The sequence below is a fragment of the Etheostoma spectabile genome, chromosome 16 (assembly GCF_008692095.1).
Source record: "Etheostoma spectabile isolate EspeVRDwgs_2016 chromosome 16, UIUC_Espe_1.0, whole genome shotgun sequence".
NCBI lineage: Eukaryota > Metazoa > Chordata > Actinopteri > Perciformes > Percidae > Etheostoma > Etheostoma spectabile.
Window position 1 is genome coordinate 255,717 of NC_045748.1, and position 20,910 is coordinate 276,626.

At 40.2% G+C, this 20,910-nt stretch overlaps 2 protein-coding genes across 4 annotated transcripts; one reads left to right on the top strand and one right to left on the bottom strand.

Annotated features, from left to right (window-relative positions):
- Window positions 1-6,544: 6,544 nt before the first annotated feature.
- Window positions 6,545-14,947, bottom strand: zfand5b (zinc finger, AN1-type domain 5b). 2 transcript variants are annotated; one of them, XM_032539816.1, is made up of 7 exons: window positions 14,609-14,947; window positions 9,507-9,691; window positions 9,239-9,386; window positions 8,270-8,373; window positions 7,940-8,068; window positions 6,945-6,980; window positions 6,545-6,747 (listed from the first exon to the last, which is right to left on the bottom strand). In XM_032539816.1, exons 2-7 carry the CDS (start codon window positions 9,661-9,663, stop codon window positions 6,599-6,601), a joined length of 723 nt encoding a protein of 240 aa, XP_032395707.1. In that variant the 5' UTR covers window positions 9,664-9,691; window positions 14,609-14,947; the 3' UTR covers window positions 6,545-6,598. The 2 variants fall into 2 exon arrangements, with proteins under 2 accessions (XP_032395707.1, XP_032395708.1); XM_032539817.1 differs by lacking the exon at window positions 6,945-6,980 and having other exon boundaries at window positions 14,609-14,912.
- Window positions 14,948-16,526: 1,579 nt separating this feature from the next.
- ccnb1 (cyclin B1) lies at window positions 16,527-20,354 on the top strand. 2 transcript variants are annotated; one of them, XM_032539808.1, is made up of 9 exons: window positions 16,527-16,722; window positions 16,981-17,112; window positions 17,493-17,585; window positions 17,660-17,851; window positions 17,943-18,101; window positions 18,215-18,451; window positions 18,543-18,683; window positions 19,319-19,429; window positions 19,550-20,354. In XM_032539808.1, the coding sequence occupies exons 1-9, from the start codon at window positions 16,702-16,704 to the stop codon at window positions 19,649-19,651; spliced, it is 1,188 nt and encodes a 395-aa protein (XP_032395699.1). In that variant the 5' UTR covers window positions 16,527-16,701; the 3' UTR covers window positions 19,652-20,354. The 2 variants fall into 2 exon arrangements, with proteins under 2 accessions (XP_032395699.1, XP_032395700.1); XM_032539809.1 differs by having other exon boundaries at window positions 17,663-17,851.
- The last annotated feature ends 556 nt before the right edge of the window (window positions 20,355-20,910 follow it).

Consider the following 20,910-nt stretch of genomic DNA (forward strand, 5'->3'; position numbering starts at 1 on the left):
ACCTCTGCTACGGAAGCCTAACTGTGATATATCACTACAACTTTGTGTTTGTAAAATGTGCTATACAAATAAAGTGGATTGGATTAAACGATATGGTGACTGACTTGATGTCCGAATCCCGTCCTGCTCCCGTTTTGTTCCCTATGTTATCTGAAGTTAGCAGACTTGTTCACGGGCCACCAAGAGGAAAAATAGAGAAAAAAATAGAGATGATGTTCGTCGTTGTCTGGAGGATAACTACCAGTTGATATTGCGTGTGTGCGTTTGGTGAAATTACTGAGGTTGTCTCGGAAATTAGGCCAAACTATACATGTATTACCAGCAGGCCTAGGAGATTAATTCCTAATGGGGATCTTGTCACACTCAAAACACACATTTCTCCATCCTGCTCCCGCCCGCTCCCGTTGATTTCTTTGCCATTCCTTCCCTATCACGTTTCCAACAGCGAGACTGCTGCGGGAATACCGTGACCCGCGGGAGTCCCCCTCTAGTGTGGACAAGCCAGACGCAAGGTCTGGCAAAGCGAGACCATCTATTTTCCCATAGACTTCTTTAGAAACAGACCTCTTTTAGCAACCAGTGGAGTTGAATGAATGCAGGTTACAGCCGGTCAGCATTGGCCTCACTTTTCAGAACCTGAAAACTCATCCATTTTTACATTTCAGGGTTGCCAGCTGTGTTTTCCAATGAAAAAGTTGATCACAATAAGGAACATATATGTATGTATTTGCATTATAAATTCCTGAATTTATTTTAAATTTAACCTTCTATTTACTCTTTGAAATAAATGCCCTAGGGCGCTAGGGTCTTGTCTCTCTGGATGGAAAGTGGTTTACAAAAACTAAACACACAGCAGGAATTCAAGATTTTTTCTTTAAATTTGGGCACATTTGTGATGTTGACACGCATTTCTAAACACCTACATGTCTAAATACCATTAACTGTTTTTAAATCAATATTTCAAGTCCAGCATGAAAGATGCATGAGGAATTAAAAGTTAATGGATCAAGTGTAGCGAACGCTGTATTATCACTGCATATACGTGACAAGGCAACATTGTGTGTATTTCACATAAGGACTGTAAAATAAAATGTATAAATGCTACTGTCTGTCTGTGGAAGCTGTTTACATGTTTTCGTTTTGTTCTAATTGGATCTCCGTTCGCTTCAGCATAAGCTATAAAGCTATTCTTCCTGGGGTCCTGCAACAATACAATTTACAACATCACATTACACACCATACACACACACAGACATTACACAACATTTCACTAAATACAAATCATATTTCAATTTTTACAGCTAATGCAATTAATCAAAAATAAAATAAAATACATTATACTACTCCAAATGAATATAAGAGATATCAAAAAGACGTATAACAGACTCTCTCTAAATTGGTTTTAGATACTGAAGTTTCTTTGAGTATTTCTTAAGTAGTTTTTTTATTTGTTTTATTTGATAGTATTTGGGAGAAAGTCACACATTGCTCTACCTGACGGAACGTTGATTTGGTTTACACACAGTAAAACTACCTCGCAGCCTACTGCATGCCTTGTTGGATAATGATGTTTTTCATATGTACTGTGTATAAAATATATAAAACGCATTTTAGTTGATATAACATTATGGATGACTGTATTAATAACTCCAAACAGTGCCAATTGTCATGTTTCAGAGTTAAATTCCATTGTTAGGTTCACATTTGTGTTTTGTTTTATTAACTTTAATATTTATGTTTGTCTTGTAAGAGTTTCATAATTCTACACCACCTGAACGATTTAGACAAAATCCAAACATGAGTGCACTCATGGATTTTGTTTAAATGCTACATGTTGGATGGGAGCGAATGTCTGTTATGCCACCTAGTGGCTAACAAAGAGAAAACTGACCAAGAAATGACATGTAAACACATTTACTTATGTAGATTACTTTACTTATATATTATATACATTTTATATATTTATATACATTTTGTGTGTGTATCTGTGTCACACACAATGTGCTTCTGTTTTCTGCTTTAAATTTATAGTCAGACGTTTACAAATACAGCTATATATTTTTACTTGTATAACCTGTTTAGAATTTGTGCACACATTTCTAATTTGCAGTGTGGTGTGTACTACTCAACAGTCAGTACTATCTATGATTGTTAAGATTAAATTACTCGAGCCCGTAAATAAAGCCTTCAACAATTGCTGTTTTGACTTCTTGAAAGTTCATTTTCCTGCTATGAGTGTGCGGCTCAGTTTTCCTTCTACTGGTCTTCAGAGTACTCAGACTGAGAAACAAAAGAGTTGGTGACTTATGGGCTGCTCCTGCTGCTGCTGACTGAGTACTCTGCACGTACGTTATCAATACGACCCGTCCTCGTGTTGAGGCAGGGGAGCAGGTGTCATAGCGTGACCCAAAGCCAGATCCGGTTTCCCCTGCAGAGACACGAGGACATGGAAACACAGAGCTGTAGCAGAGCAACTGACAAACAGCCTGGAAATATCAGCAGGATACGTCACCCACCACCTGAACTCTGCTCAATGGGCATTTGGTTTACGTTTCATTCAAGTGCCGGAACATATAAACATACATAGATACATTCAGTATATATACACGTATATGTATATATTTACACGTATCTTTATATACACACACATATACAGTGGTGTGAAAAAGTGTTTGCCCCCTTCCTCATTTCCTGTTCCTTTGCATGTTTGTCACACTTAAGTGTTTCGGAACATCAAACCAATTTAAACAATAGTCAAGGACAACACAAGTAAACACAAAATGCAATTTGTAAATGAAGGTGTTTATTATTAAGGTGAAAAAAAATCCAAACCATCATGGCCCTGTGTGAAAAAGTGATTGCCCCCTTGTTAAACATACTAACTGTGGTTGTCCACACCTGAGTTCAATTTCTCTAGCCACACCCAGGACTGATTATTCCACACCTGTTCAAAATCAAGGCATCACTTAATAGGAGCTGCTTGACACAGTAAGGTCCACCAGAAGATCCTTAAAAGCTACACATCATCCGAGACCCAAAGAATTCAGGAACAATGAGAAAGAAAGTAATTGAGATCTATCAGTCTGGAAAGGGTTATAAGCCATTTCCAAAGCTTTGGGAATCCAGCGAACCACAGCGAGAGCCATTATCCACAAATGGCGAAGACATGGAACAGTGGTGAACCTTCCCGGAGTGGCCGGCCGCCCAAAATTACCCCAAGAGCGCAGCGACGACTTATCCAAGAGGTCACAAAAGACCCCACAACAACGTCCAAAGAGCTGTAGGCCTCACTTGCCTCAGTTAGGTCAGCGTTCATGCCTCCACCATCAGGAAAAGACTGGGCAAAAATGGCCTGCATGGCAGAGTTCCAAGGAGAAAACCACTGCTGAGCAAAAAGAACATCAAAGCTCGTCTCAATTTCTCCCAACACATCTTGATGATCCCCAAGAATTTTGGGACAACATTCTGTGGACCATGAGACAAAGTGGAACTCTTTGAAGGTGTGTGTCCAAGTAATCTGGCGTATAAGGAACACTGCATTTCATAAAAAGAACATTATACCAACAGTAAATATGGTGGTGGTAGTGTGATGGTCGTGGCGTTTTGCTGCTTCAGGACCTGGAAGACTTGCCGATAAAAGGAACTATGAATTCTGCTGTCTACCAAGAGATCCTGATGGAGAATGTCCGACCATCTGTTCGTGTACTCAAGCTGAAACGAACTTGGGTTCTGCAGCAGGACAATGATCCTAAACCACCAGCAAGTCCACCCCGAATGGCTGAAGAAAAAACAAAATGAAGATTTTGGAGTGGCCTAGCCAAAGTCCTGACCTGAATCCTATTGATGTTGTGGTATGACCTTAAAAAGGCTGTTCATGCTCGAAAACCCTCTAATGTACTGAATTAGGACAATTCTGCAAAGATGAGTGGGCAAAAATTCCTCCAGGACGCTGTAAAAGCCTCATTGCACGTTATCGCAAACGCTTGGTTGCAGTTGTTGCTGCTAAGGGTGGCCCAACCAGTTATTAGGTTTAGGGGCAATCACTTTTTCACACAGGGCCATGATGGTTTGGATTTTTTTTCACCTTTAATAATCACCTTCATTTCAAATTGCATTTGTGTTTACTTGTGTTGTCCTTGACTATTGTTTAAATTGGTTTGATGTTCCGAAACACTTAAGTGTGACAAACATGCAAGGAACAGGAAATGAGGAAGGGGCAAACCACTTTTCACACCACTGTACCATATATATATACAACTACATATATATATATACATATAGTATACATACATACTATACATACATATACATATACATATATATACATACATACATATATACATATATATCCATATATACATCCATATATACATATACATGTATGTATATATATACATATATATACACATACATATACACACATATATACATACATATATACACATATATACATACACACAGACATACAGTACATACACATATATACATACATACATATATACAGTGGCTAGAATAGATTACACACCCATGCTAAAGTTGATTAAAAAGAGGAATTTAAAAACCCTCTTTCCGAAATTGATCTTAATGCCTTAATTCAAAAAAACTTGGGAAAATCCATCCTTCTAAGGACACCAATTTTTTTTATGAATGAATTATGTATTGTAAATAAATGTTCTTCCTTAAAATACAGGGGCCATAAGTATATACACCCCTATGTTACATTCCCATAGAGGCAGGCACATTTTTATTTTTAAAGACATTATGGAAAGTTCTCCCTGCCTGTCTCTAGGTATGGTGAAGGGTATGTGATGGGGGGATTATTTTAATTGTGTGTATGCTTATGCCCCTGTACACGCGCCTCTAACTTAACAAACCCTGGTTAAAACTTGTCTTCATCATCCATGTATGCTGGGCATTTTACTGTATGATGTTAAATTTGTCCAGCCAGAGATTTGTGACGGATCATTGTTGGCTTATTCTCACACGATGCACATCTTCAAAATGGTCCAGCAGGCCTTTGGAAAAAAAAAAAAAAGATGGGGACATGACCTACCTGAAAGTTGGTTGTTCAAAAGTATACACTTATCACCTTCTTCCCAGTGACAATGAACACTGTAAAATAACTTTATATACAGTGAAACCCTAAAATATACAAATAAGATCGTAATTACCATTTAAGACCGAACTGGCCAACAGCTGCATATTAAAAATAAACAACAGAAGAATTCTTGTTTTTTATATTTGTGAACATAATTTATTTACATCATACATGTTTTTTTCTTTATTGGAAGATTACGCGCACTGCAGTATATAAATAAAGATGTTTGTACAAACTTGCATAACTAAAGGGTAAAAAAAACAAAAAACACTCGGATTAAGCAGCCAGACCAAAAAAATAATAATTAAAAACCAAAAAAAGAAATTGATTAATAACCTACGACCACAGGTCTAAGTCACCACGGCACACAACCACTACTCACACGCCAGCCGTCCACATTTACTCCTGCAAACACACACACACTTATGTTCAATACACAGTATGCAACAGTCCAACACTCCCAATATTGTGAATTTGTCAGCTCACTGTTTTTTCCTTTTAAAACAACACAAAAAAGGGAAATCATTCAAAAGTGAAATAAAAGATGAAAATATTAGTGGAGCTAAACCCTTCTAAAGGCAAACATTAATACAAGTTTAGGCTACTTGTCATACAACAACACACGGCAGCATACACACCACTTTTCTGGAAAAACAAACTGCCAGGTGACTTGAATCGTCCTGTGACTTCAGCAGATGGTTTTACGGTCCAAACGCCAGAGTCTGGGTGCAGAGCGGGGCACAGCATTCAGCCCGAGACCAACAGAAGAAACAAGTAGACTGACCAACTACGTTTTGTTTCTAGTGACATGCGCTCGCGCACACGCACACCAGGGTAAGAATATGAGTCCACAAGAAAACGGCTCGCAACAAAGTCTTCTTTTAAAGTCTCTTCAGCAATATGTCTGAGCTGTGTGTTGTGTCGTGTGGGGGGGGGGGGGGGGGCAGAATAGATGAGATTCCAGCGGCACAGAGAAGCATTTTAGGTTGATAAAACTTACCACGGACGCAAAGTCTGACAAGTAAGGAGGGTTAAACTCTGACCTCACACAGTTAGGTGGAGGCCAAAAACAGAAAAAGACAATATTAATTTTGCTACTCAAGCCAGCAGAGAGCAAGCACGGCTGAGACGGCGCCATCGGCCATCAGCAGTAAAAGTCTGAGAGTCCAAACAGGCCCAAATGTCTGAGCTCTTTCCAGGCAGAGTTCAAACCAGCTTCGGAGGATCACAAAACAGCCTGCACGGCCGTCAACTGCATCTTGCCCCCCCCCACGCCCTCAAAAAACAACCCTCCAAAACTAATGAACTCGCACAAACAAGAAAGAACGCTGAAAATAGAGGTGAACTTTTCATGCACTAAGGGAAAAAGTCTTGAATGTGTAACAAACGACGAAAAAAAAAAAAAAAAACGGTCCTTCAGGAAGAAGGTTGGGGTCAAGTCTATTTCTTTTCTTTTAAAGCCGATTGCTCCCAGTGTTCAAAAGTAAAACAGAATCCTCTTCATATTCTCTGGATCTTGTCGGCAACAACCACAGGGTTCTCTTTGCGAATCTTGTCAGCAGCTTCAGCTTTGTAGTCGTACGGACAGTTGTGCTTATCGGAGTAACGGTGAAGTCCACAGAACAGATTCCCACAGCGGCAGTCGAAACCTGGGAGGAGGACAGACCGAGTCAAATAGAGAACACAAGTGCTCATGACGGCCAAACACCGGTAACCGTAGACATCCTGGCACACATGCAACATGACGTTGACCTTAAGAAGTCATCATATTTTGAAGTGACTGAAACGTAAAAGGCATAAAATCAATATTATAGATACGTAACAACACTTTGCCATTGGACTTAACTGATGCCTTTTGCGGGATCTTTTATGCAAGGACGTTCTGTAAAACAAATTTAAGAACCCACAAAAAACTTGAAATCAATAACTACTGTCAAATAAAGGCAAAAAATGGCCCAAAAATCTTTAAGAAAACAGGTAGACAGGTAACGGGGGAGGGGGGCACACACTGCTTACAACTCAAAAGAGAAAAAAGCTATTATTTGTCACAGACAATCATACAGTACATTGAAGTGAAAGTCAATCTCTACATTGAAGTAGCATCTTGCTCATCAAAACTTTGACATGAGGTCGAAGGAGCCTGGGATCAAAGCACCAGTCTTGTGGCCTCCCCACAGCATCACATAGAACCAAGTAGATGCATTTTGTTTAGCAGGTTTTGTGTTGACTGAACTGACCACCGCACAAATAAGTGGACAATTGCAGCAGCAGACAACAGCACATTTTACACTGCTTAGATTATACCCGCTGTGTGGGTTCAAGCTGTTAGGTAAGGTATGACTGTGTAAATGGACTATTTATACGTGTGTGTGTGGGGGTGGATATGTGTGTCCCTGCTGCTATAAGGATGGGAACAGAGCGCTATAAAGTTTGAGGGTGGTTACACCGATACAGGTGCTCTCGAGTGTCGGACGTGGCAGATAACAGTACCCTAAAGAGCCTGGCGGTTTTAACTCATCTTGTTCTCCCATTTGATTTTTTGCGGTCATAAGCAAAATGTGTAATTTTTACATTTGCTGCATAAAATTGGGATGGATTACTGATGTTTATTTTTAATCAGCTATTGCAAGAATTTAAGTTTATAAGCTACTGGCGTTCTGCTGTCTGCTTGCTGTGCGATGGATACGGTGTGTCCTGGTTGCATCAGCATTCTAAGCCAGAAACTGAAACCGCATTAAAACTAAAAACAAGTTACCGTTTTCAGAGTGAACAAAAACAAACCTGTGATTGGTGGTGATATTTTCTAATGGCAGTTCAATAGTTACCGGTGTCATTTCTCACCTGTAAGGCCAACCTTTTTGCGGCACATAAAGCAGCGATTCTTCTTGGGTTTTAGGGGCTCCGGGGTTTTGGACTCCCTGCTGCCAGCCGTGGAGGGATGAGAGGCTGAGAATGTGGGCTGAGTCAACACTGGAGACGCACAACAACAACACTTAACTTAGTCAATCAAACTTTTGAGATATGTGCGATTTTATATTAGCGTTAATGTGTAGGGTTTATACTTAAAAAAAACAGATAGAAATCTCTGTTTTTAGCCAATCGTATGATTTGCATCTCTAAAATGCTGGTACTGTATGACATTGATTGACCTACCCTCTAAATCTAACCCACCTGGCTCTGTGAGCTCCACGTTGCTCCCTGATGCCCCTTTCTCCTCACAGCAGAGGCTCATCTCAGTCATCTGCTGTGTTACAGACATGGTAGTTGAAACCCCACTGCATAGGATAAATGAGACAATAAAAAAAGAATTACGCTCTGGAACTGTGTACATGTCACACGCACACCTACCATTATTGCGATGCTTGATTGATTGGATACATATATTAAACGCTGATTTTAATTGGGGTTGTTTTTGTGCTTTTTGATTTGATTTAATTGGGGTCATTTTCGTGCTAAGTTGTGGAGTATGGTTTGACAAAGCTATTTTATTTTACTTTTGTGCTTGATATTTGTCAGATGGACTACGACTAGCACTCCTCTTCATTTAAAAATGTCAAACCTGTTACAGTCTTTGGGCTGAAGAGACACTCATAAGATACCAGTAATGATTTATTTCTTCAGGTTTTAATCGCGCCTTTAAGTGTTGAGTCTATATGAATGACTTTGTAAGTGGAAACATTTTGATATCACTGACTTTAATTCAATTTCAATTCAATTTTATTTATAGTACCAATTCATAACAAGAGTTATCTCAGGACACTTTACAGATAGAGTAGGTCTAGACCACACTCCAGAATTTACATGGACCCAACAGTTCTAGTAGTTCCCTCCAGAGCAAGCAACAGTGCGACAGTGGCGAGGAAAAACTTCCTTTTAGGCAGAAACCTCGGACAGACCCAGGCTCTTGGTAGGCGGTGTCTGACGGGCCGGTTGGGGTTAGTGGAACTTTATTTTACAACTTAAGACATTTGTTACAGTTTAAAAAAATGTCAGTGCCCGTGGAAGTTGTAATGAACTAGTAACAGTGTACTCAGGGCAGGACTCAAACCACTTAGACGTTGGGTATATATCGCGTTCCCAACTCCTCATTTCAAAACTGTGACCTCACAAGCTTTGTCTGAAGGCGCTGGATCCCCTCACCTGAAAGCCACGGAGGCAGCAGCCTCAGCAGAAGCTGCGGCCTCAGCTGCCACCTCTGCAGCAGCCACGGCAGCCGCTGCAGCATTATTCAAGGTGGCCCCTAACCTCTGGATGGCAGAAGCCTCGACTGTGGGGCCACTGCCGCTGCCTGAGGGAGAAAATTCCAACGTGTGTTACTGTCAGATTCAGAGGCTTTGAGTTGTTCCTCAGCGGACGTGGAAACACAACATAAAAAAAACACAACTGTGACGCACACAGCAGGTCTTACCCATAACACTCATAGAACCGACTCCTCCATTGTTCTGCCTTGACAGGTGCTCCTTGTGGCACACGGAGCACATGCCATTAGTCCTAGGGTTGCCATAGAAACCACAGCCATTAGCACAGAGCATAGGAACTGGGCTCTGATTGGTTTCCTGGGCCATAGTGATGTCTGCTGCCGGGAGAGCTGACCTGGGAACACAAAGCAATGTAATAACGGGGAAAACTGGCCTAAAGAAATGATTAAAAAAAAAGACTTAATTAAAAGTAAAATAGCATTACTAAGTGGAGTCACTTAGCACAACGACAGAACTCATCCCTAGAAGTGGCTAAAAGAATACGGCATTTACAGTTGTTCAAAAAAAAAAAAAAAAAAACATTCAGAGGGATCAATGGGGAGGCTCTCAATAAATTGAGGTGCTGTGATGATACAGTGACGTTTGTGGAAGACTTAAGTGCATATATCTGGCGGGGGGGATAAGGGGTCCTCCCTCAAGAAAATATGTTGTTAAATAAAACAAATATTCCATTTGCATTTTTTTTAAACTATTATTATTATATATGTGACTTAAATGTTGGAATAACTAGAACAGATAATATGTAAATAACACAAAAATCTTGAAGACTAAACTTGCTAAAGATGTCCACTGTTGACCAACTACAATCATTGGATTTGAAAAGGTCATTTTACATTGATTTAGCTTAAGACCAAGTCACTGTATTCTGTGAACAGTTTAAAACTTTAAAGTACAGTAGAGGGCCTTAAATCACCAAAGATAAAAGTACTGAAAAAGATAAAATGTAAAAATGGAGTCAGAACAATCTGGAATGGACAGACAGTCTTCTGGACTGACAGAACTAAGTACTTTGGGGTTAGGCCTAACCCTTGGCCTTACCGGAATTTGGAAGCAGACGAATGTTGTGCTTAACAAACAGGAGCATTTCTGATCTCTCTGTACCGATCCTATTCCCTTTTTCACTGACAACATTTGAAGCAGTTCGGTATCCACGCTTGTACATGGACCTGACAGAAAACAAACGAGCCGAATCGGCGATGGCAAAATGGAGCTACTGCAACGCAAGGAGTACAGCTAGCCGTCTGTAAAACTATTTTACTGTAGACACGAACATAATTAAGTCCATTTCCATGTAGTTACATAGTCTTACTATGGTCAGAAACACTACAGTGCTCATCCACCAGACCAGCGGGCGTTCGTTGGGATTGTTGTCGGCCGCAGCAAGCGAGGAAGACGGGGAGGAAGCAGAAGAAGAGCCGCTAGCCTGGCTAATGAAAGTACCACACCGATCTCAACTACAAAGACTCCTACTCACCAATGCCAGATATATCACAAACAAACTGGATGAATATGCTACAAATAAACTCAAGGAACTGCTCTGTGAGGATTATTAGCGTAGCCCGGATGAACACACTCGCTCACCCCAGACGGCAGCTAGCTAGCAGCTCACTGGGTAGATGAATTTAATGTCTGACTTAAAAACGCATCTTGTTGTCATGTAAGGTCCTGTTGCACACACATTTTAATTGCATTTTTTGTCTATTAAGTGGCACAAATGCACTCTTTAGATTATACCCTCTAAAATTGCCGTTTTAGCTAACTGGGAGCTATGGGCATTATTCGGCTCGTTTTTTCTATCGGCAGGTCTCGATTAGTATCAGAAAAGATTACTTTAAAAATTGGCCGGGGTTTAATTTGCATCTGTCCGAAAAAATAGCCAGGCCTACCTGTTTGCGAGCCAGGGAATTATTGGGCATGTAACACGGCTCTCTTCATCTCGTGTAAATTATGCGCTCGTGCAAAACAACCCTCCCTGCCGCCACACTTACATCTTCTTCTTATTATTAGTATTATTGTGGCAATGTAGACGCGTATTTCTGCACCTTGATAGGTCAGATTTAGATACACACACGTGCCACATTTTGACATCGGCACGCGGGAAATCTGCGCGATGTTGAAATTTGCCTTCCAAAGGGGGTGTTTTAAAATTCACCTCCAATCACACACACTGGTCTAAAAGTGCTAGGTAAATGGGTCAAAACACATCCGCTTCTGTTTCCGGTGGCTGTGACTTTGACTTTAGGACAGGCAATACAGCGTTCTACCAGTAGATGCCGTCAAAGCGCTATTCTCCAATCCGTTAATATGTGTAAAGAATTGAGTATGTCCGATTTACCGTATTTTTGTTTTGTCAAATGGCCTTTTGAATCGGAGTGCTAGTGGCACTCCTACGATAGCATTTAAATCACTATTTTTAGAACACTAAGAAGGCAACAACATGAAACTTTGCTCCAAGTATCACCAGGGGCTCTACACATGAAATCATCATTAAGAACATTGTTTACACAGAGTTAAAGTGGGTAAAAAGAGAGATTTTCACAACTTAATGTAGCGGTTGGTGTTTCAGGTCGCCGTCCATATTGACCCTGTAGTAGAAAAAGGAGCCTCATATAAGAATGACATTTCCTCCAATGGACTCCGTTCTTTCGCTTTCGGAGATCTACACTTTTTGACCGGCTAGAAGCTAAAGAGAGTCTTTCAAAACCTTTAGTAAACTCTGTGTTCACAAACAATGTTCAATGCTAAGGTCATGTGTAGAGCCCCTAGTGAGACTTGGAGCAAAGTTTCATGTTGTGTCGAGCCTTCTTAGTGTTTTAAAAATACTAATTAGATGATATCGTAAGAGTGCCCCTAACCCTCCCATTTAAAAAGGATATTTGACCTAAAATGATAATATATGTTAAGTCTTAAAAGTGGCATTTCCGTCCTAGTTATTCGTTTAATCAAAAGTTTGACTCAGGTGCATTCACAAAAAGTCCCTAGGTTGCAATTTGCCGAGAGTTACGCTTTAACTGCTCCTCAGATCTCTGCAGGGTAAATCCAGACAGCTAGCTTGTTCTTTCCTGAGGCTATTTTGCAGAGGCATTGTCATTGCGTCCTCACTTAGCGCCTGTCAAGTTGATTATGACTAGTTTAAAGAAATGCCAACAAACCAGAGCAAGTTTTCTCCCATCTCAGGGTTTTGTATGGACTCAACAGATTTCAGCTTCCTCCAGAGCACTGGTGCACATTAGCCGTGTACTGGCAGAAGTATGCAGAATGAGACACAGCCTTTGGCTTGTTTAGCTGCTAAACTACTTAATGTATCATTGTATTTTAATTTGCACACTGTCATCAAACAACACTGTGCAAGAGACAGATGCCATTTTCTTTAGTAGTCAAAGGAAGAAAAAAAATCAAAACCTGATAATCATGTTAATTAAGCAAGGATATGTAGGGTTGTGTATCACACCTTTAAACATTTGTAGGTCTAAAAACAGAAAGTTGAGCTAATTTTTACATAGTTAGGGCTTTCTTAAAGTTAAACATAGGGTAGATGTCCCCTCTTCTCAAGCCCTCAAGTTACTCAAGTAAATATAACAAACAGCCTCATAATTACATTAAAGGAAGTTGTTAGAATGGCACTTGAAGGGAAGGCTGTTTATGATCATTGGTAAAACATGGGGTAACCAGAAAAGTTAGTTGAGGTTTTGGGGAAATACATCTGAGGCCTCCTTCTCTCCATCAGCAGCGCATACGCTGCTGCCATCTGCACCTTCCCGTGTGTGTGACACTGGCTGTGTGCAGTGTCCAATGCAGCTACAGCCTCACATGGACCTGTGCATGATGGCTTTCCACTGTCACGGGAGTGCAATGTGATCTAAGAGGTGGACACTCTCAAGCTACCTCAATACTGTACGACTGTAAGCACATCTATTTATAGACAACCTCTAGAGCCCTGTAAACAGCTGGTATCATGCCATAATGTGTATCCTCGACAGAGTAAGTTTCCCCATCAAAGATAATATCAGCTCTCTAACCCAAGGGAGAAAACACATTACGAAAATAGGTATTGCCAAATCCTACACAGATTCTGAAAGGATTACAATATTCGGCACAACACCTGTAGATCGCATAAAGAGTCGAGCACGTTTACCACAGAGTGAGACAAAAGCCAAAATCCCTCACTGACCCCCAAGATGTAACATTAGTGGTATTAGCAATATGCTAAGGTCAAACTCGCCCTTGGCTCAGTAACCTCATCCTTACTTAGAGTTAAGCAATGTATTGGTTTAAGCAATCATACCATTTATGTCGGGCAGTCTTCGGTTGCTTTGTGACACACTGGGCCACAGCCGTGTCACTTCTAACGTAACAAATCCACTGAGTCATGCTAGCAAGCTAATGGCTGCTGCTAATGTCTTTATATAAAAAACAATGCTACATGGCACCTGGCAGGGCGAACATCATCACCTCTGAATCGAATAAAACACATTTCTAGTTAAAAGACGGGCGACCAAATCGCAGTTTATTTCTATGTGGTTTAATTCAATGTCTCATATGCTAACGAGGGTTAGCCACAACAACAGTGTGAGCAGATTCTCGTGATCTTGCTAATGTTAGCAGGCTAGTTGTTAGCTAAATCTTAAAACTGTTAGCACGGTTGTTTTCTTGGCTTTGTAGGTTCTTTGTTTATGTTCCCACAACAAACATGTTTACAATAACATATCTATAACAATGCGCCCATACGAGTGTTATCATAGAAAATACGTACATGTGTCAAAACTCTTACGGAGGGAAATCAAATAATCGTCAAACCTTGATGTAACGTTGGCCACCAAGATCCAATACTGATAACTTTAGCTGTTTATCTGGTGTTCCTGGCCGAGCTAAATATAGGCCGTCTTTATTTTAAGTTCGTGACAGGTCGGTGTCGTAAAATACAAACAAGAGAGATCGATGATAATACTGTTATATTGTTAATGGTTAAAGTTAGAAGCTAACGTTAGCTGCTATAAAATGCTAAAGCTGTAGCTAGCTCATTTCCAACCTCGCAGTTTGAGAAAAGTTTTCAGCGACACGTGTTAACCAAACGTATTTAATCCTCGCTAGCCTAGTTCAACTTTTGTCAACGTCAAGGCTTTCATTAATCACTTAGGATAACGTTAACTACAATTTAAAATGTGACTTTATTAGTCTTTTACTGTTCACTTCAGAAACTTCCCAAACATGCCCGTATGCTAGCTGGTCATGGTTTCACCAATTAACTTACCTTTAATCTGAGAAACGTCGGTTTTTCTTGAAACGTTTTTTGGATTGACGGAATAACGTTAACTGAGTTGATATTGGAGCTAACTAACTAGGGCCGTCTAGGTGAGTCGCTGTTCGTAATTTTCAGTCTTTTACAAATATGACTCCACTCCGCCTGGGAGCACTGGTGGCTACTTTCGACGACTTGACGTCCTCTGTCGCCGATTTGTGTGGGCATCATCTGTTTTGTTTTACGTGCTGCGTTTGCGTCCTCTGTTTTCCGGTGGACGTCACGGAAACTGTGATCCTCTGATTGGAAGTCAGGGCCACAAAATATTTCAGGCAGTAAACAAGACAATAAACCTGCTTGTTCTCTTCCACCAAGTAAACAAACCGTAGCTTCGACCTCGATGTTGCTTAGTTAAAAATAAATGTTCATGTAATCAGGAATGGTCTCGTCTACACAGTCTTCAGATCCAAGAAAACACGCTTGTGTTGCCTTCTAATGCTCCTCGTAAACTTTAGCTTCCCCCGTAGACTTTTGTACGTTCCTTTGGACTGATATTAAAGTCCACTATTCTAGCACTGTACTCTGCACTGTATTGTTGCCTGTTTCTTGTCAACTGTATCACTCCATGGACTGGTTAGTGAAATGAACCTCCTCAGAACCTCCTCAGAGTATGGGTCCATCATATCTGGATGGATTACTAAATAGGCATGGCACAGGTTCAGGGGCCCAAGAGCTGCAATGTCAATTGTCACAGTTAATTAATCTGTTGATTATTTTCTTATTATTGTTATATAAAATGTCAATGAAAATTGCGAAAAATGTCGACAGTGTATCCCTAAAATAAAAACGATGTCCTCATATTGTCCACAACTCAGATATTCAGTTTACTGTGGTAGAGGAGTGAAGAAACTAGAAAATATTCACATTTAAGAAGCTAGAGTCAGAGCATTTTACATTTTTTTATATGAAAGAACTCAAACCGATTAATCGGTTATATTGGTTGTAAGTTAATGTAATAGTTAACAACTAGTTGATTAATCGATTAATCTTTGCAGCTTTACAAGGAATCAGGGGACCCCTGATCCCTTCTCTCAGTATTCCTTCTACTCTCAAGCTTCTCTCAGTATTTTAAAAGCAGGGATGTCCTGATCATCTTTTTTTTGGTTTGTTAATTTTAATTTTGAGTGGCCTGTCTGTTGATACTGTCAATTTGTAGTAGCCTACATGAAAATAACATTTTTTCTTTTTCTTTAACGTAAATAAAACAATAATAATAATAAGTATTTAGCATGGACTAATGCTACAGAGCAGAAATAGCATATAGAACTACACAAAACTCAAAGAAAATACATAAAACTATCAAAGCACGGACATTGATTTGATAAAGAGGTTATAGTTTTATCATTTTGAGTTACGTGGTTAAGGGGTTCCACATTGATTCCCTGAACACAAATATATAGCTGCGAAGTGCTATTGGAATAGCAATTTAAAGATATATTTTGCTCTGTTTTGGGAACATTTTGGGTGCCCTGGTAGGATATACATTTCAGTCAGAAAAACATTTAATATACAAAATAGGATTGCACGGGGCATTGATGTCTAAAGTGTTTGTGTCAATTGAACACTATGGTTTGTGTTCGGGGGCAGGGGGAATTAATCACCTTGGTTTGACCCAGTTCATGGGTCCGAGTAAAAAACTACGTCAACTTTCCTCTTATTTTTTATTTATTTTTTTTACAGTAAGTCAGCCCAGTTATTTGTTGTTGTTTTTTGGGAGCGTAAACCTGTTCGTGAATTTCTTAGAGTGTGGCAATTTAAAAACTATGTAAAATCAAGAAAGTATGAAAAATAATATGCAAGACCAGCAAGACGTAACAGGAAAAGGAAGGAAACAAAAGATGTAGATCATGTGACCAGTTGTTGTCCGGGGAGCGCATTTGAAACAGATGCGCTCAACCAATCAGATGCTCGGCAAATTCCGGAAACAGCGAATCAGCTTGTAGCGAACGAGGATTTAAACCAGGACGCCGAACCCAAAAAACTACACTGCGTTGTTCTCTGTTACGATTGTCCGTGGTTTGTGTTGAAGCAACGCATATTTCGAAATGGCTCTTCGAGTGACCAGAGTATGTACTTTATTGCCTTTTATTTCTGATTTTTTTGCCTATGGCTGGAAATGTGTTTTAATGTGTCTTTATTTAATTTATAAATACAGTATTGAAATTACTGTTAAAAGCCCTCGTGCGTTGCTGTGGGGGCTGCTCGTGCAGCCTTTCCATAATAGGAATTCGAATAACTTTAAAAGCTGAGCAACCAATTATTGCTTATAACGTGCAATGTATTTTCACGCTGAATGTATGAATGTTATTTTTTGTTCACTGCAGAACCGCTTGGCTTCTACTAAGGCTGACCTCGGTGGTAAGGCCTGCTCGGTCGCTGGTCCCACGAAGCCTCGCGCTGCGCTGGGCGAAATCGGAAATCTCGCCGTTAACAAAGAAGTCACGTTACAGAAAAAGGTAAGAATGTGACTTCCTTACAATGTATCATTTTGGGCATTTTCATGTCTGTAGGCTTTAACGTTTAAAGGTTATATGCAAAATGAGTATCAGCTGTGCCTAAATAAGGCCGAACGATAAATATAACGTAAGAGCAAAAGGATGTTAACCATTTGGAAATGTGCCGTTAACGTTGCCTTCAAATGCAAGTTCTTACATTAAGTACTGTGCATGCATTATCATTTTTACCCTTTTTGGAAAAAATGGCCAAATGCTCTTTACATTTCTAAGTGCTCAGTTTGTGGTCTTAGTGTGCCATCTTTTTAAAAACATGAGTATCCACATTTTAGTGGAATTCAAAGGTTTACTATTTAGAACCAATATTTGATTTTCTATTTCAGAATAGCAAGGCAGAGCCTACTAAAAAGATCAAGACCACCAAAGTCGTCAAAGCAGTTGTACAACAAGAAAATGTTGTTCCTGTTAAACCTGAGGTGAGTTATGAAACAGACAAATGACTCCCGGGGGTGGTGCATTGGTTTCAACTCAAATTATGTTTTCCAATGTTCAGGTTCTCCCTGAACCAGCATCCCCCACTCCAATGGAGACTTCTGGCTGTGCTCCTGCTGACCTCTGTCAGGCTTTCTCTGATGTCATGCTCCACACTGCTGTCCGGGATGTGGATGCAGATGACTATGACAACCCCATGCTCTGCAGTGACTACGTGAAAGACATCTACAAGTACCTCAGACTGCTTGAGGCAAGCAAAACAATTCTAAATGCTAAATATATTTGTTAGCCCCTGCCCCACACATGCACTTCTGGGTTAAACTAGTTTCCGGTCTCCTCAGGTTGAGCAGAACGTCAGGCCCACTTATCTGCAAGGTCAGGAGGTGACTGGTAACATGCGGGCCATTCTCATTGACTGGCTTGTGCAAGTGAGCCTAAAGTTTCGTCTGCTGCAGGAGACTATGTACATGACTGTGGGAATCATTGACCGCTTTCTTCAGGTGAGTTACCGTATCGTTACACCTCTGCATAAAACCGTTTATTATAGTTTAAAAATCCCAGCCTTCTACTGACATGCCACCCTAGTTTTTAAAATGTGAATTGCACCTAACAGGATCACCCAGTTCCCAAGAAGCAGCTGCAGCTGGTCGGCGTGACTGCCATGTTCCTTGCTTCCAAATACGAGGAGATGTATCCCCCAGAGATCTCAGACTTTGCCTATGTGACAGACAAGGCCTACACCACTGCCCAGATCAGGGACATGGAGATGACCATTCTTCGGACCCTCAAGTTCCAACTAGGCCGCCCTCTTCCCCTGCAGTTTCTCAGAAGGGCCTCAAAGATTTATGAAGTTTGTAGCTGCTTCTTAAACTAGACGAACTGAACATTTCGTGATCAACTGACCTGCTACTAATGTCTAACCCCCACTTGTGTCCCATCAGGTAACTGCTGAGCAACACACCCTCGCAAAATACCTCCTGGAGCTTACCATGATTGACTATGACATGGTTCACTTCCCACCTTCCATGGTAGCGAGCGCTGCGTTGGCTCTCACCCTCAAGATCTTGGATGCTGGTGAATGGGTAAGTAACTTCTGGTTACCTGGTCTACTCAAGATCGTCCCCCCCCCAAAAGCTATTAGCTTAAAGCCTACCTTTGAATAAATGGGTCTGAGGCTGCATAGAACCTAAACACTAAGACTTAGTAAAAGATCCCCTTAAACTTGATAAAATGTCAGGTGAGATACCTAACCTTTGTGCACCTTGGTAATGCTAATGGCATAGATGGATATTATTTTGAGATCCCAAAACGGCTAATCAGGGGCACCCCAGGTGTAGTTTTTACTGTTTTCCACCAGATGTGCCATCCTTCTCTGGGTCTGCTAGGGTTGATGTAAGAGTGTTGGCACAATGCATCATGAAGGTTGTTGCCAATTTACCTATCAGACTGAAACTACAATTAGTAGCCTTGTACAGCAATATTTGAAACTGGAATTTTAAAGGGTTAACATTCTAAATCTTAGTTATGGTTAAACTTTGACATTTGCATTTTTGAGCAACTTTTTTTTTAAATGATGCTCTTTGTTTGAAGATGTCATAGGTATCTAATCTGGACTCATTTGACTAAATTTATTAAAACAAGGGATTTGCATTGTAAGGATAAAAGGCTAGTTTAGTGCTGTAATTAGAAAGTGTTTAACTGTAATCTCTCTTGTCAGGATGTGACACTGCAGCACTACATGGACTACACTGCAGAGAGTTTGTTTCCTGTGATGGCACACATTGCCAAGAATGTTGTGAAGGTGAACGATGGGCAGACCAAGCACTTGGTGAGTTATGACTTCCCTGAACTCTTCAACCGGAAGCGTCAGTGCATACATGTGGATGTGTAATCTAGGTCTGTATCTTTTTTTTTTTTTTCTCTAACTCAGTCTTTCTCTAATGTGCAGGCAATCAAAGGCAAATATTCCACTTCAAAGCAGATGAGAATTGCCACCATCTCACAGCTAAAGTCTTCAGTGGTGAAGGAACTTGCAAAGCAGCCCGTTTAGTGAGGAAATGTTTCAGCACCATGTGCTGATTTGTACAGTTGTAACTTAATGTGATTGAAGGAGCTGCTGCATACCAAGGACAATGTGGTTTGCATGTTAACAAACTGAAAATAGGGTTTACTTTTACAGACTTCAAAGTATGCTAAAAGTGTCTCTTTTTAAATTTTCTTTTTTATTTGCAAGTTGGCCCTCCAGACCTTAGCCCACACAAAATGGCAGTCTTGGACTCTTGTCACCTTATTGACTCCACGAGATTCAGTCAGCCAATTATTTCCCCTCTAATGCAACCCTTCACTATTTCCAAGCTTACAGCAGTTAATGCACTACTTACTGATGGCTGAAATTTTGACGGTCACTATATCAATATTTTAATATCCTGCATGCAAATTAAAATGGACTATGCCTCAACTGTCACGTTATTTTCCACTTCAGGTGACTAAAATAAGACTGCTATTTAAACCCAGATCTAAATTTTTTACATATCTGCCAACTGTTAGAGGAAGTCACAAATTGATATCCCTACACAAGTTATTCTAATAGCTTTATGTAACTGCTGCAAATTTAAAACTTATGGCATGCTTTAAAATAAGAAGGGGCCATAGGGGTGTAGTTTTTTACAATGTGTAAAATGTACAGCGATACATAACTTTTACTTTGTCTTAAATGTCTTGTTTTTAAAGCATCTAATTAAATGGTTCTGACCAGAAATTTGCTCACTTGTTTTGAATGTTCACCAGTAGAGGTTGCTCTAAGCTTAAAGTTGCTTTCCCAGTTCTCTCTTGAGCAGAGATTACTCAAAGTAATTGGTCATTTTCATGGTGCTAGATTGCTGCCTGCTTCAAAGAAGGAAAGTCTTTCCCTTGTGTTTAACATTTAGTCGTATGGTTAATACATGCCTTTGCCACACTGATCTAGTAACCAAATGGAGGAAGACCTTGATGTGCCAACATCCCCAAATGTTCGGTCATCAGTATCATTACGTATTATGTCCTACAGTATGTATCGGTTTACATAAATTGCTACTTTAGCTATCTTTCTAAAACGGTCTGCTACATAATAAGCAGTGTGGGAATTTGGTAAATATTGAAACTTGTTCTTCTACTGCGGGTAGAGTCCACAGACTGAATAGCTGACTATTTGCTTTTGAATCAATCCCTTATTATGGACTGATCTTACAAATCTAAAATGCCAAGTAACTTTAATACTATGCCTCTATCGGCCCACAAACTTTATTTTTAGATTTAGAGCTGCAAAGAAAT